This window comes from Thunnus maccoyii, chromosome 9 (genome assembly GCF_910596095.1).
Source record: "Thunnus maccoyii chromosome 9, fThuMac1.1, whole genome shotgun sequence".
Taxonomy (NCBI): domain Eukaryota; kingdom Metazoa; phylum Chordata; class Actinopteri; order Scombriformes; family Scombridae; genus Thunnus; species Thunnus maccoyii.
In genome coordinates, this window is record NC_056541.1 from 5,638,100 (window position 1) to 5,652,499 (window position 14,400).

A 14,400-nucleotide genomic window follows, 5' to 3' on the forward strand; every position below is an offset into this window, starting at 1 on the left:
AAGGAAGAACATTTCACATCTAACTTAAACTTAAAATGTACCTGTAAAGCCAAATGACCCTTCCCAACTCCTAAATTTAGAGGCATGTCTATCAGAATTTTTTTTTAAAAATGGATCAATATGAACTTCTTGCTCTTAAATGCTGATAAAACAGTTATTGTTGTTGGACCAGCCAAATATGAGCATCTGTATGAGAATTTGAGTGTCAACACTGATGGCTGAAAAACCTTGGTATGATTTTTGATTCTCATCTGACATTCTGGTCTCATGTCAAGGCTTTTACCCAGACAGCATTTTTTCATCTTAGTAATATTGCCACAATCTGACCTGTCCTATCATTGTGTGATGCTGAGACCTTACATTTGTATCTTCCAGACTCCAACTCGTTCAGAATGCTGCAGCTATAATCTTGACAAAACTAGAAAATTTGACCATATAACACAGATTCTGGTCTCTCTTCACTGGTTACCAGTGCAAGCTAGAGCTGATTTTAAGGTTCTCCTTACTTTTAAGGCCTTGCATGGACTTATACCACCTTTCCTATCTGAGTTAATTACACCATATACACTGGTACATCGTCCTCACTCTCATTCCTTCAGTTAACAAAAAATCAGTTGGCTTTAGAGCATTTGCCTACCATGCCCTTTATCTCTGGAATGGCCTTCCACAACATGTTAAAGCACGTCCAGTTGAAATCTTTAAATCAAAACTGAAAACCTACCTTCATTCACTTCATTACAACCTCCCCTAAAACTTAGCCGGGTCCATCAGCTTTAACATCCCTTTAACATTGGTATTGATTCTGCACTTTAAATAACATTGATTGATTGATTGTTTAAATTATATTTACTCTGAGTATTGGGTTTGTTGTACTTGCAGACTTTGCACGTGCAGACCTGGGTAAAATATGAGCACTGGTTCCAAATAACAAATATTATGTGTGTTTCTGTACATACTGTCAGAAAGGTTGGACCTACTGCATCAGTCTGTCTGAACTAAACACTGAATGCTTGACAAGATGCAAGAGAAGGAAACTTCAGCCTAATGACAAATTATGCAAGAGTGTAACAAATACAACTTTTAAAAGAAATGTAAACAAATGTTAACTTAAAAATGCTGTTATTCCACCTACCTCAGTGAAATAAGTGAAAGAAATCTTTCCAAGAGGAGTAGGTAAACACAAAAGAGATGCTGAGTTTTCTGATTGGCCCAATAGTATGACCTGCAGAATACATGCACTCTGCATTATACAGACAAGCAAGCAGAAGATCCCCAGCATATCTAAGAACACAGTGCAAGTACTTTTGGGGCAATTAAACAAGAACTCATGCCCAGTAAAAGATATTGGTGTAATGTTGTGTGATCCTTGCCTTATTTCATTGATCTGTGATTTTGGCAAAACCAAAGTTTTGGGCAGACCAAAAAGATACGCACAAACTGCCTTTAGTATTTTTCTCATTCATTTGGCCAAAAGACATGACTAGTTTTTGATTCAACAAATATGTTTTAATAATACATTTTCATGATGATAAATGCTTTCAGTCTTATGTGATGATATGTGGTAATCATTGCAACTGTGGCTGTTTGGTATAAATAATAATTGTATTAATATGTAGTGTGATTCAGTTCGGTGGAAACTGAACAACCAAAAGAGAAACCGACACTATTTTGAATTAAGGATTTTCTGAACACCTGTGTGTCATGATGATCCCAGCCCTGTTACTTCCACCTGTTTTCAATCAACCTGTTACTGAGAGAGAGCTGTGATTGGCTGTCAACACAAGTTAAATAAATTGCACTGCAAGCTGCCTACCAGTGCACCACTGTGGAAGGAAGACAGCATTTTGCTTGTGTTGGGGCAGCTGAAGTCAGATAGAGGCATTTCAGTTTGTATTTGATCTAATCTGTGGCTGAAGCCATGGGACTTAATCTACGGTAATTTTTAAGTGATTCCTTCTGTCTTCAGCACTATAATTTTAGACTGTCTGAAATGACTGAAATTGTTACTTAAACATGGCTTTCTTTTGTAGTGTGGTGTTGCTATGGCTGCTGGTTATTGGAGAACTTGAAGCTTACATTAAATGTAAGACTACAATAAGTCAAGAATAAACTTCTTGTAAAACAATTCACATCTTGAATAGTGGAGTTTCTAACTTTATTGGGTGACATTTATTCTCAGCTTCCTATCATGGTTCTAATCCTGGCATTTGGGACATGAGCTACCAGCCCCAGGGGCCGAGCTACCAACCCAAGCACCAGCCTCAGGTACCGAGCTACCAGCCTCAGGTACCGAGCTACCAGCCTCAGGTTCCCAGCTACCTGCCCAAGCCCCAGGTTCCCAGCTACCAGCCCAAGCCCCAGGTTCCCAGCTACCAGCCCAAGCCCCAGGTTCCCAGCTACCCGCCCAAGCCCCAGGTTCCCAGCTACCCGCCCAAGCCCCAGGTTTATTCCCTTCATCCAAGGTCCCAGGCACCTCTCTACGAGGCCAAGCCTCAGCCCATGCCCCAGGCGCCCCGCTACCAGGCCAAGCCGCAGCCCGTGCCTCAGCCCATGCCCCAGGCGCCCCGCTACCAGGCCAAGCCGCAGCCCGTGCCTCAGCCCATGCCCCAGGCGCCCCGCTACCAGGCCAAGCCGCAGCCCGTGCCTCAGCCCATGCCCCAGGCGCCCCGCTACCAGGCCAAGCCGCAGCCCGTGCCTCAGCCCATGCCCCAGGCGCCCCGCTACCAGGCCAAGCCGCAGCCCGTGCCTCAGCCCATGCCCCAGGCGCCCCGCTACCAGGCCAAGCCGCAGCCCGTGCCTCAGCCCATGCCCCAGGCTCCCCGCTACCAGGCCAAGCCGCAGCCCGTGCCTCAGCCCATGCCCCAGGCTCCCCGCTACCAGGCCAAGCCGCAGCCCGTGCCTCAGCCCATGCCCCAGGCTCCCCGCTACCAGGCCAAGCCGCAGCCCGTGCCTCAGCCCATGCCCCAGGCTCCCCGCTACCAGGCCAAGCCGCAGCCCGTGCCTCAGCCCATGCCCCAGGCTCCCCGCTACCAGGCCAAGCCGCAGCCCGTGCCTCAGCCCATGCCCCAGGCTCCCCGCTACCAGGCCAAGCCGCAGCCCGTGCCTCAGCCCATGCCCCAGGCGCCCCGCTACCAGGCCAAGCCGCAGCCCGTGCCTCAGCCCATGCCCCAGGCTCCCCGCTACCAGGCCAAGCCGCAGCCCGTGCCTCAGCCCATGCCCCAGGCGCCCCGCTACCAGCTCAACCGCAATTTTGGCTCTGGTCTTACTGCCCAGACTGAAGCTTCAACCAGCACAGGGGATGCAGCAGGGTGGGTTATGCAACAGTAAAACTTTTTTCTCCCCTTAATGCTTAGTTCTGATGGCATGACTTTTCATTTCAGAATGAGTGGGACCAATTTCTATGGAAGCAAAGGTGGATTTGGCTACAGCCCCAACTAGAACATAACCCATCAACTGACGGGTAAGTGTAGTGTATAATAAGACATAGTTCTCATGTAAGGGATAATGGCCTTAATGTTCTCATTACTACCACTTCATGAGGGTTAAAGCCCACTTGATTACTAACTTGCTTTCTCTTTTCAGATCTCGGATGTTTTTCAACTGATGGGCCCTGTTGGATTAAAGCTTGTGACATGATTGTCTTTGGAGAAATAAAATGCATTTTGTATGACATTGCTGTGGAAATGAGTTACTTGCATCAAGTTTAAAGGGGTGTTCATTGTGCTTAACTGCAGACTGACACCTTGCAGGGTTCACTTGAGTGAGTCTACAGACTTGTGCAGCAGTTGTTGGGCAAGTTGATCACACCCCCTCCACATGCGCACACAAAGCTTCTTTAGCAAGAGTATATGCTTTAAACATTTCTAAACTTCACTTTTGGCCTTTTGCAATGTTAGGGTTTGAGGTTGAGAATGCCTTTCTCCCTATGAAACTCACGTTCATTCTGATGATGGATGAATTCAGGATTAAACCCTTTATGGGACCTTGGCCCTAGTCTGTGACGATGGGCTTTAAAATCACTTATGATATTACTCTGGTCTTCCACACAAATTGTTATACCAAGTTCTTGTCAGACTTCTTACAGCTCAAACTCTCTTATGGCATCAGTTACATCAAAAACATAATTTTTTACACCAGGTATAATTGTTTTAAGCATGAATTTAACTGAGTGTCCAAAATAAATCCAGCTGTGTGAAAGATGGTGGCAGATTAAGGAAACTGCATCTCCTTTACTCTTGACTTTTGATAATCAGAAATGTAATTGTCTGAAGAAGTAAAGCTAGATGAATATTGGCAGGGAATTCATCTCTGATCAGGCACAACAAGAGATTAAGGTAGAGTGTAAGAAACATAGAAAGTCTACCAAACAATTCTCCCCCACATGGCAGATGGAATGGAAGTAAAATGACTGATCACTATTACGACAGAAATTGAAGACTTTCAATTGGAGTTTAAAGCCTTTCGTATGGACATGGAACAAGACATTGTGAAAATAATAGAACAAACTACAGACCTACAGCAAAAACTGGAGAGAACTGACAATAGTGTTCACAAAATTGAACACAGAGTTGGAGAAACGCAGGACCAACAAATACTCTGACAGAAAACATGAGTATTGGACTATCTTGAAAGTAAGTTCAGACAAAATAATATCTGCATGTAGGCCTACAACATCCCAGAGAAAACAGAGAGCAACATGGCAAGCTTTCTCAGTAAATTCTAAAAAGAGGCACTGGAATTGACTGGGTACTTTTAATATTCTCCAGGCACACCATATCTACAGAGACTACAGACTAAAGTCTAAATCATCCTAACTTTCCTGAATTATGATACAAACAAAAGAATAGTACAGACAGCATGGGCAAAGAAAGTGACTCTGAATGGATCTTCTTTGTTCATGACTTAACAACAAAAGTGAAAGAACAGAGAGCCATGTCCAAACAAGTTACAGTACCAGTGGAATGGATTCCCCCATTAGCTCTTGCTTCTCTGCCTGGCCAGCTTATCCTAGCTGGGAAAAGGAATACTACAGCGTAAACCATTTTAAACCCCAGCCTCAGGTACCTAGCTACCAGCCCCAGCCTCAGCCTCAGGTACCTAACTACCAGCCTAAGCTTCACCCTCATGCTCTGTATGGAAACAGCTGCATTTGTTATTTTTCTCAACTTATTTTTTCTGTTTTTTCCTAAATTTGTCACTGGTTGGTATATCAGTGTTATCAGGCTATGAAATACTTTTTTTTGCCACTAGATGGCTTTGTTGGACATGAAAGGTGAATAACAATGAAAGAAAACAATGTTACTCCTTTTGCATTTATACTGTAATCTTACCTCTTCTCACTTTGAACAAAGAAATGAAAAAGGTAAAGCAAACCTACCCAAGTGGAGCAAATAATTGTTTGACTAACCCGCAAAATATACAATGGACAGGGCCCTGGTATGCTTTACTTTAAAACAACTGAAGATGCACTTTTATGATTTTTAATGCTCTCAGTCAAATGGTAGCTTGTTAGAATAAATAATATTAATAATTATGCAGTCATGTGAGGAAACAGAGGAGGGGAGAGAAACTTAGCACAACCATAAATGACAGCAAAATGCAGTAATTAACCCATGCGATATCATCGTCCATCGCGATGTTTCACTGTGGACATCGTCATATGCCAATTCTGTAGACATTGCCCAAGCCTAGTATACAGGTACATTTTCTGTTTCAGATATGAAAGGTTACTATAGAATAAAGCTTATTTGGGTATTAAATAATTACTACAAAATTAGTTTCACATTCATTGTCTATGAAGCAGCTCCAGACTTTATTCCAGATGGCATCACAAATTTGAGTCTTACGTCTGGTTTGTGGCTTTGGGAGGAAGTAGTTCATGTTCACAAATATCAGAAGTGGGAGCAAGTTACACATGTGCAAGTCACAAGCAAATCTCAAGTCTTAACCTTAAAGGCTCAAGCAAGTCCTAAGTCACTGGTACTCTCACTGTGACTTAGACTCAAGTAAGTCAAGTCAAGTCACTGCTAAACATCAAGCAAGACAAGTCAATTAAGTCACAAGTCAGTCACCATGAGAGAAGCACTTAAAACACAAGAGAAAGGGGTACAATGGCATGCCTTGACATGAGAAAACTGCACATGTTAGTTAGTCTCTACAACTAGGGATGGCTGTGGTTAGGATTCATAAATACCACCATTGATTAGGGGTGGGGGTGGGGGGGGGTAAATCAACTACAATTTGGAATGTCAACATAAAACTAAAGAACATTATACAGGTTGATAAACTTTATAATTAACTTCACATTAATTAACTAAGTGAACAAAAATAAATAATCTGATCTAACATGTTTTCCAGGATCTAGTGTTCATAATTTTGTATTTTATGCAGTATTAATGTTTATGGATATGTTGTATGACTTCTGCCATTCTGCCACCAGGTTGTGCCTTTGGGTAAGGTGAGAGTTTTGAAGCAGAAGTAGCAGAAGAAGAGGAATTTCCTCCAGTTGCAGTAGTTAGTGCAAAGTTAATGGATTTTAACAGCTGCAAAAATATGCTGATGGACTCTAAGCTACATATACTGCTTTGTTGTGGTTGTAAAGTGCGCAAATAAAAAAAAAAAACTGCAAGTTATACTACAGCCCAGCATTGGCCTGAGTCTCTGTCTGCAACACATGAGTACTTTGGTATATTTACTCGCCAAATGGAAAATCTACGTGCCTTTGGTGCTTGCACAACGAAACATAGTATTCTATCTGATGATTACTTTTTTCTGCTGTGGATTGTGTAGACTAATACATCCATTAATTTAGAACACTGAAATTGTTCTAACATCAAGCATCGTCAAGGAAAAATACCATCTTGTTTGCCTGATCTTGAAGGATTGCATTTGTCACACAGTTGGTTAGAGAGAAGGAGAGACCATTCTGCTGTGGTTGAGTTACACTGACTTTGAACTAGTGAGGGACCGCAAACAGAATAATGAAGCTCTGTCATGAAAAACAGGAGCTAAATTCCTTCCAGAAACAAACAAATAAGCTAATACATAATCAGCATTAACATACAGATGTGAATCTGCATACTAAAAAAAGCCTCAAGTTCATATGACAGATTGAAATTCACCCACTTCCTTTCAGAATTCCAACAATGGCTATGATCCTCTGCAATGAGCCTCAGCAAGCCTTGTCATGAGAATACAAAAACAGAAAATATGTATCATGCTCTTAAAAGTGCCTGCACACCAACATTGTTGCATGTATTTTTTTCAATGTACACACAATGGCAACTTTGCCTCCTACCCTCACAGCAGCAGCAGAGGGGAGCCACAAGGCTGCCGCTCTTAAGGAGTGCAGTTTGCCGCTTGAACAGAAATTGAGCATGTTCAAACTTTGCTTCTGTTAGTGCAGGGACATTAAGGGTTTAAAAAGGTCTGAAATTAAGGTTGGGGCCAGATCAAGCTGTTCTTTAAAGGTGATCAACAAAATCTTAAAACCATTTGTAAAACTGACTGGTATCCTGTGTTGGGATGCTTAATTTGGGGTGATGTAGTAGTCTCTACATTTGGAACCAGTTAAAACTCTGGTGCAGTATTTTGCACAAGCTTTAGGCAACAGAGTGATTTTCACTTTTTGACTTGCAATACAGTGATTGAATTATGCAGAATATACAGTTTAAAATAAAAAACAAACAACAAATATACACAATATATATAAAATAACGTGATTAAATCCCTATGATCGATACAGTGAAAATTTTCTAAATTACTGATCATCTAGCCTATCAGTAGAAACTGAAATCTTGGTGCAGATGGCCAAAATTAGTTTAACATAATTATGTATGGATTTCTTTATTGTGAATATGTAGTTTATTTACATAGCAGTCAAACTATGTATATCCATGCTTCACTGATGCGCAGGGTTGGGAAAAAATAGACTTGAAGCTTAAACGAACAGAGCAGCAGAAAAGCAGGTCCATCTCCCGTGCAGCATACGCGCTAGGGCTGTCACTTTTTCCCAAAATAAAGTTTGAATGAATTCACAGTGCTATGGAATTTGTTCAAATTATGTAGAACATTAGCATTATGTAATTTATAGGCAACAAATAGGAAGTTAGGTGAGGTTGTGCAGCTGCTGGTGCTCTGATTCTTTAGCCTCGCTTGGGTGAAAAGCTAACAGGTGACTCCATTTGTTGTTGTGGTAACGTTACTGTAAAGTAGTTGCTTCATACAAAGTTGGCAAACAGCCTTATCTTTATTGATAATTTTGCCATTGATAGAGTAAAATCCAAAATGCTTACACACAGTGCTTCTGAGGTGCATTTGTGTTGACATGATCCAAGTTTCCTTCAGTTTTCATCACGCTCTCCCTACCTAGCCCTATGTTATGCAATAGTTTCAGCATGACAGTGCGGTTTAGCCACTGATCTATATAATGAGTGAGCTAGTGCACACACTTGGTAAACAGATAGTAGGCCTGGGTAATGCAGTGTAACACCCAGAAGCAGTTCCTTAAACTCCACTTGGCTTTCCCCTGGCTGAGAACGCCCTCCTGCAGGGTGGTGAGGCTGGGTATGACCATGGGGATGTTGAGGCCCGGAACCTTCCAATAACCATGCAGGCCGTATGTGAAGGCTGTGCCTGGGAAAACCATGCCAGTGATGCAAAACAACTCAGGAAAAGGCTGGGGGATGCAAAGTTCAAATAATTATTATGATTAAAATCCTTATTTTATCAATAAATTCCTGACACATTCATATACTAACATTACATTAAAACATTTATTTTGAGGTGTTCTATTATTTTCCAAGTGTATTACAAATGTATTTGTATTTCTAACCCTTACTCTAACTACAGATTGTTTCAGCTTGTGCCATCTGGTAAACGGTACCACAGCCTCAAAGCCTGGACCAGCAGGCTCCAAGACAGTTTTTTTCCACCAGACAACCAGGCTTATGAAAAATGAACACTAATTGTAAATTTCTGTAAAATAACCTTTTTTTTATTTTTTTTTTATTATTTTTTTTTTTTTTAGTGTTCATATAAACTCAATCATCTTGAGTGGTGCTTGCATCACTTAAAGGACAAAGCTGTATTTTTGCAGCCTTCCCCTCTTCCCTGCACACCCCCTGAATCAAGTCTTGATGTGTTCTTTAGTCACTGGCATGCATAAAACCTTTGTGCCATAATTGAGATTGCATATCAGGTACAGAAAAGCCTTCCTAAAAGTTTGACATATTCATCAGACTTGCCTTTTGCAATCACCATTTACATGCCATGTTAGAGATGATTATGCTATAATTTTATTAGATTAGCAACTCTATCCCTGGTGCTCCACTGGATTTTCATAGAGGAAGAACATTTGTGGAATAAAAAATCCAACCTCTACAGGACTTCACCAGTGGATAAATATCACTGCAGAATTAGTTCAAGCTCTACTGAGCAGTATGGTTACTGCTGTTCCTCAGCTACCAGATTTCTTTTTTTCTTCTAAAGCACTGATTAATTGAATATTCATACAGGATAGTTACAGATAAAGAGAATCCTATCTGCTGTGTATGACAACTTTGAAATCAAAAGGTGAAATGAATGAAAAAAAAAACTATGGCCTGAATCACACATATGATGCTTATGGAAGTATTGAGCAGTTTATCACAAGGCTGATAGAGTGATTGGTCACTATATGTGCAATGACATTTGTAGGGCTTGTTTTCTGTCCCATAGTGTATTGTGTTGTCAGTTAGGTTGTGAAACTGCTTTATTCTGCCACTAGATGGGACCACGTGACATCAAAACCAAGGCTTTCTTGGAATTGAGCTGCAAAAAGTTTAAGGCAGTAATGTGACAAATGTAAAATATAATGTTCATTGTATTTGTTTAAATTACAAATTAAATTACATTTACTCTGAGTATTGGGTTTGTTGTGTTTGCAGACGTTGCACATGCAGACCTGGGTCAAATATGAGCACTAGTTCCATATAATGAATGCTTGTTTGTTTCTGTACATAGTGTCAGAAAGGCTGGTTTTACTGCACAAGTCTGTTAAACTGACTGCTTGTCTCTTGCATCTTGTCTCCTTGCCCTTACTACCTTCAAATAAGGTTATTCATCACACATCTATGCCTCTATTGGTTATTGAACTATAAACAAGACACCACACTGATTGAAGTTAACGAAAGTCATGCAATCTGTACACAGGTTACTTACTATCCATTCCAAGAGGAGACTAGCCTAACCATCTGTACAAAGCACAGCGTATCTCCACCTAATCTAGGTTACCACAGGAGACAGTAAGTCTTATCAAGACAGCTGCATATCCCAGCCAACCTCAGTAGACAGAGAGATGAACCACTCTGAAAAAGACAGGTCATGGCATACTGCTCCAAAGACAGAAAATGACCAGATAATGACCCATGGAACACAAATATTTCCCCCACAGTGACAGATGTAACTTTTTAAAAAATACATAAACAAATGTTAGCTTAAAAACGTTGTTATTCCACTTACCTCAGGGAAAGAAGTGAAACAAATCTTTCCAAGAGGAGCTGGTAAACACAAAATGTTGAGTTTTCTGATTGACCTAATTATATGACCTGAAGAATACATGCACTGTGCATTTTACAAATAATCAAGCAGAAGATCCCCAGCATATCTAAGAACACAGTGTAAGTGCTTTTGGGGAAATTAAACAAGACCTCATGTCCAGTAACATATATTGGTGTAATGTTGTGTGATCTTGTCCTTATATCATCGATCTGTGATTTTGGCAAAACCAATAAAAGTTTTGGACAGACCAAAAAGTCTTCCTTTATTATTTTTCTCATTCATTTGGCCAAAAGACATGACTAGTTTTTGATTCAACAAATATGTTTGGTTTTAATAATGCATTTTCATGATGATAAATGCTTTCAGTCTTATGTGATGATATGTGGTAATCATTGCAACTGTGGCTGTTTGGTATAAATAATAATTGTATTAATATGTGGTGTGATTCAGTTCGGTGGAAACTGAACAATCAAAACAGAAACCAACACTATTTTAAATTAAGGATTTTCTGGACACCTGTGTGTCATGATGATCCCAGCCCTGTTACTTCCACCTGTTTTCAATCAACCTGTTACTGAGAGAGAGCTGTGATTGGCTGTCAACACAAGTTAAATAAATTGCACTGCAGACTGCCTACCAGTGCACCACTGTGGAAGGAAGACAGCATTTTGCTTGTGTTGGGTCAGCTGAAGTCAGATAGAGGCATTTCAGTTTGCATTTGATCTAATCTGTGGCTGAAGCCATGGGACTTAATCTACGGTAATTTTTAAGTGATTCCTTCTGTCTTCAGCACTATAATTTCAGACTGTCTGAAATGACTGAAATTGTTAAACATGGCTTTCTTTTGTAGTGTGGTGTTGCTATGGCTGCTGGTTATTGGAGAGCTTGAAGCTTACATTAAATGTAAGACTACAATAAGTCAAGAATAAACTTCTTGTAAAACAATTCACATCTTGAATAGTGGAGTTTCTAACTTTATTGGGTGACATTTATTCTCAGCTTCCTATCATGGGTTTAATCCTGGCATTTGGGACATGAGCTACCAGCCCCAGGGGCCAAGCTACCAACCCAAGCACCAGCCCCAGGGGCCAAGCTACCAGCCTCAGGTACCGAGCTACCAGCCCCAGGTGCCGAGCTACCAGCCCAAGCCCCAGGGTCCCAGCTACCAGCCCAAGCCCCAGGGTCCCAGCTACCAGCCCAAGCCCCAGGTTCCCAGCTACCAGCCCAAGCCCCAGGTTCCCAGCTACCAGCCCAAGCCCCAGGTTCCCAGCTACCAGCCCAAGCCCCAGGTTCCCAGCTACCAGCCCAAGCCCCAGGTTCCCAGCTACCAGCCCAAGCCCCAGGTTCCCAGCTACCAGCCCAAGCCCCAGGTTCCCAGCTACCAGCCCAAGCCCCAGGTGTATTCCCTTCATCCAAGGTCCCAGGTTCCCAGCTACCAGCCCATGCCCCAGGCGCCTCGCTACCAGGCCAAGCCGCAGCCCGTGCCTCAGCCCATGCCCCAGGCTCCTCGCTACCAGGCCAAGCCGCAGCCCGTGCCTCAGCCCATGCCCCAGGCTCCTCGCTACCAGGCCAAGCCGCAGCCCGTGCCTCAGCCCATGCCCCAGGCTCCTCGCTACCAGGCCAAGCCGCAGCCCGTGCCTCAGCCCATGCCCCAGGCTCCTCGCTACCAGGCCAAGCCGCAGCCCGTGCCTCAGCCCATGCCCCAGGCGCCTCGCTACCAGGCCAAGCCGCAGCCCGTGCCTCAGCCCATGCCCCAGGCGCCTCGCTACCAGGCCAAGCCGCAGCCCGTGCCTCAGCCCATGCCCCAGGCGCCTCGCTACCAGGCCAAGCCGCAGCCCGTGCCTCAGCCCATGCCCCCGGCGCCTCGCTACCAGGCCAAGCCGCAGCCCGTGCCTCAGCCCATGCCCCAGGCGCCTCGCTACCAGGCCAAGCCGCAGCCCGTGCCTCAGCCTATGCCCCAGGCGCCTCGCTACCAGGCCAAGCCGCAGCCCGTGCCTCAGCCTATGCCCCAGGCGCCTCGCTACCAGGCCAAGCCGCAGCCCGTGCCTCAGCCCATGCCCCAGGCGCCTCGCTACCAGGCCAAGCCGCAGCCCATGCCCCAGGCGCCTCGCTACCAGGCCAAGCCGCAGCCCGTGCCTCAGCCCATGCCCCAGGCGCCTCGCTACCAGGCCAAACCGCAGCCCGTGCCTCAGCCCATGCCCCAGGCGCCTCGCTACCAGGCCAAGCCGCAGCCCGTGCCTCAGCCCATGCCCCAGGCGCCTCGCTACCAGGCCAAGCCGCAGCCCGTGCCTCAGCCCATGCCCCAGGCGCCTCGCTACCAGGCCAAGCCGCAGCCCGTGCCTCAGCCCATGCCCCAGGCGCCTCGCTACCAGGCCAAGCCGCAGCCCGTGCCTCAGCCCATGCCCCAGGCGCCTCGCTACCAGGCCAAGCCGCAGCCCGTGCCTCAGCCCATGCCCCAGGCGCCTCGCTACCAGGCCAAGCCGCAGCCCGTGCCTCAGCCCATGCCCCAGGCGCCTCGCTACCAGGCCAAGCCGCAGCCCGTGCCTCAGCCCATGCCCCAGGCGCCTCGCTACCAGGCCAAGCCGCAGCCCGTGCCTCAGCCCATGCCCCAGGCGCCTCGCTACCAGGCCAAGCCGCAGCCCGTGCCTCAGCCCATGCCCCAGGCGCCTCGCTACCAGGCCAAGCCGCAGCCCGTGCCTCAGCCCATGCCCCAGGCTCCTCGCTACCAGCTCAACCGCAATTTTGGCTCTGGTCTTACTGCCCAGACTGAAGCTTCAACCAGCACAGGGGATGCAGCAGGGTGGGTTGACGCAACAGTAAAACTTTTTTCTCCCCTTAATGCTTAGTTCTGATGGCATGACTTTTTCATTTCAGAATGAGTGGGACCAATTTCTATGGAAGCAAAGGTGGATTTGGCTACAGCCCCAACTAGAACATAACCCATCAACTGACGGGTAAGTGTAGTGTAATGTATCAGACATAGTTCTCATGTAAGGGATAATGGCCTTAATGTTCTCATTATTACCACTTCATGAGGGTTAAAGCCCACTTGATTACTAACTTGCTTTCTCTTTTCAGATCTCGGATGTTTTTCAACTGATGGGCCCTGTTGAATTAAAGCTTGTGACATGATTGTCTTTGGAGAAATAAAATGCAATTTGTATGACATTGCTGTGGAAATGAGTTACTTACATCAAGTTTAAAGGGGTGTTCATTGTGCTTAAGTGCAGACTGACACCTTGCAGGGTTCACTTGACTGAGTCTACAGACTTAAGCAGCAGCAGCAGCAGCAGCAGCAGTTGTTGGGCAAGTTGATCACACCCCCCCACATGTGCACACAAAGCTTCTTTAGCAAGAGTATATGCTTTAAACATTTCTAAACTTGACTTTTGGCCTTTTGCAATGTTAGGGTTTGAGGTTGAGAACGCTTTTCTCCCTGTCAACTTCACTTTCATTCTGAGGATGGATGAATTCAGGATTAAACCCTTTATGGGACCTTGGCCCTAGTCTGTGACAATGGGCTTTAAAACACTTATATATTACTCTGGTCTTCAACACAAATTGTTATACCAAGTTCTTGTCAGACTTCTTACAGCTCAAACTCTTATGGCAACAGTGACATCAAAAACCTAGTTTTTTACACCAGGTATAATTGTGTTAAGCATGAATTTAACTGAGTGTCCAAAATAAATCCAGCTGTGAGAAAGATGGTGGCAGATTAAGGAAACTGCATCTCCTTTACTCTTGACTTTTGATAATCAGAAATGTATGTCTGAAGAAGTAAAGCTAGATGAATATTAGAAGGGAATTCATTTCCGATCAGGCACAACAAGAGATTAAGGTAGAGTGTAAGAAACAAAG

General features: G+C 44.4%; 1 protein-coding gene across 8 annotated transcripts; it reads left to right on the top strand.

The window, feature by feature from the left end:
• Positions 1-1,808: 1,808 nt before the first annotated feature.
• Positions 1,809-13,705, top strand: LOC121904487 (vegetative cell wall protein gp1-like). Of its 8 annotated transcripts, none has more exons than XM_042422257.1 (8): positions 1,809-1,935; positions 2,031-2,083; positions 2,180-2,508; positions 2,560-2,829; positions 12,006-12,602; positions 12,642-13,339; positions 13,414-13,493; positions 13,618-13,705. In XM_042422257.1, exons 1-7 carry the CDS (start codon positions 1,919-1,921, stop codon positions 13,469-13,471), a joined length of 2,022 nt encoding a protein of 673 aa, XP_042278191.1. In that variant the 5' UTR covers positions 1,809-1,918; the 3' UTR covers positions 13,472-13,493; positions 13,618-13,705. The 8 variants fall into 8 exon arrangements, with proteins under 8 accessions (XP_042278191.1, XP_042278194.1, XP_042278196.1 ...); XM_042422260.1 differs by lacking the exon at positions 2,560-2,829 and adding an exon at positions 11,910-11,990 and having other exon boundaries at positions 2,180-2,469; positions 12,042-12,602; XM_042422262.1 differs by lacking the exon at positions 2,560-2,829 and adding an exon at positions 11,748-11,774 and having other exon boundaries at positions 2,180-2,442; positions 12,042-12,602.
• Positions 13,706-14,400: the final 695 nt, after the last annotated feature.

What these genes read in the sequence shown, in the direction of transcription:
- LOC121904487 (XM_042422255.1), top strand. An exon ending in ACTTGAAGCTTACATTAAAT is followed by an intron (nt 2,084 to 2,179) that starts GTAAGACTACAA and finishes ATTTATTCTCAG; the next exon opens with CTTCCTATCATGGTTCTAAT. An exon ending in CCCAGGCTCCCCGCTACCAG is followed by an intron (nt 2,830 to 12,005) that starts GCCAAGCCGCAG and finishes CCTCGCTACCAG; the next exon opens with GCCAAGCCGCAGCCCGTGCC.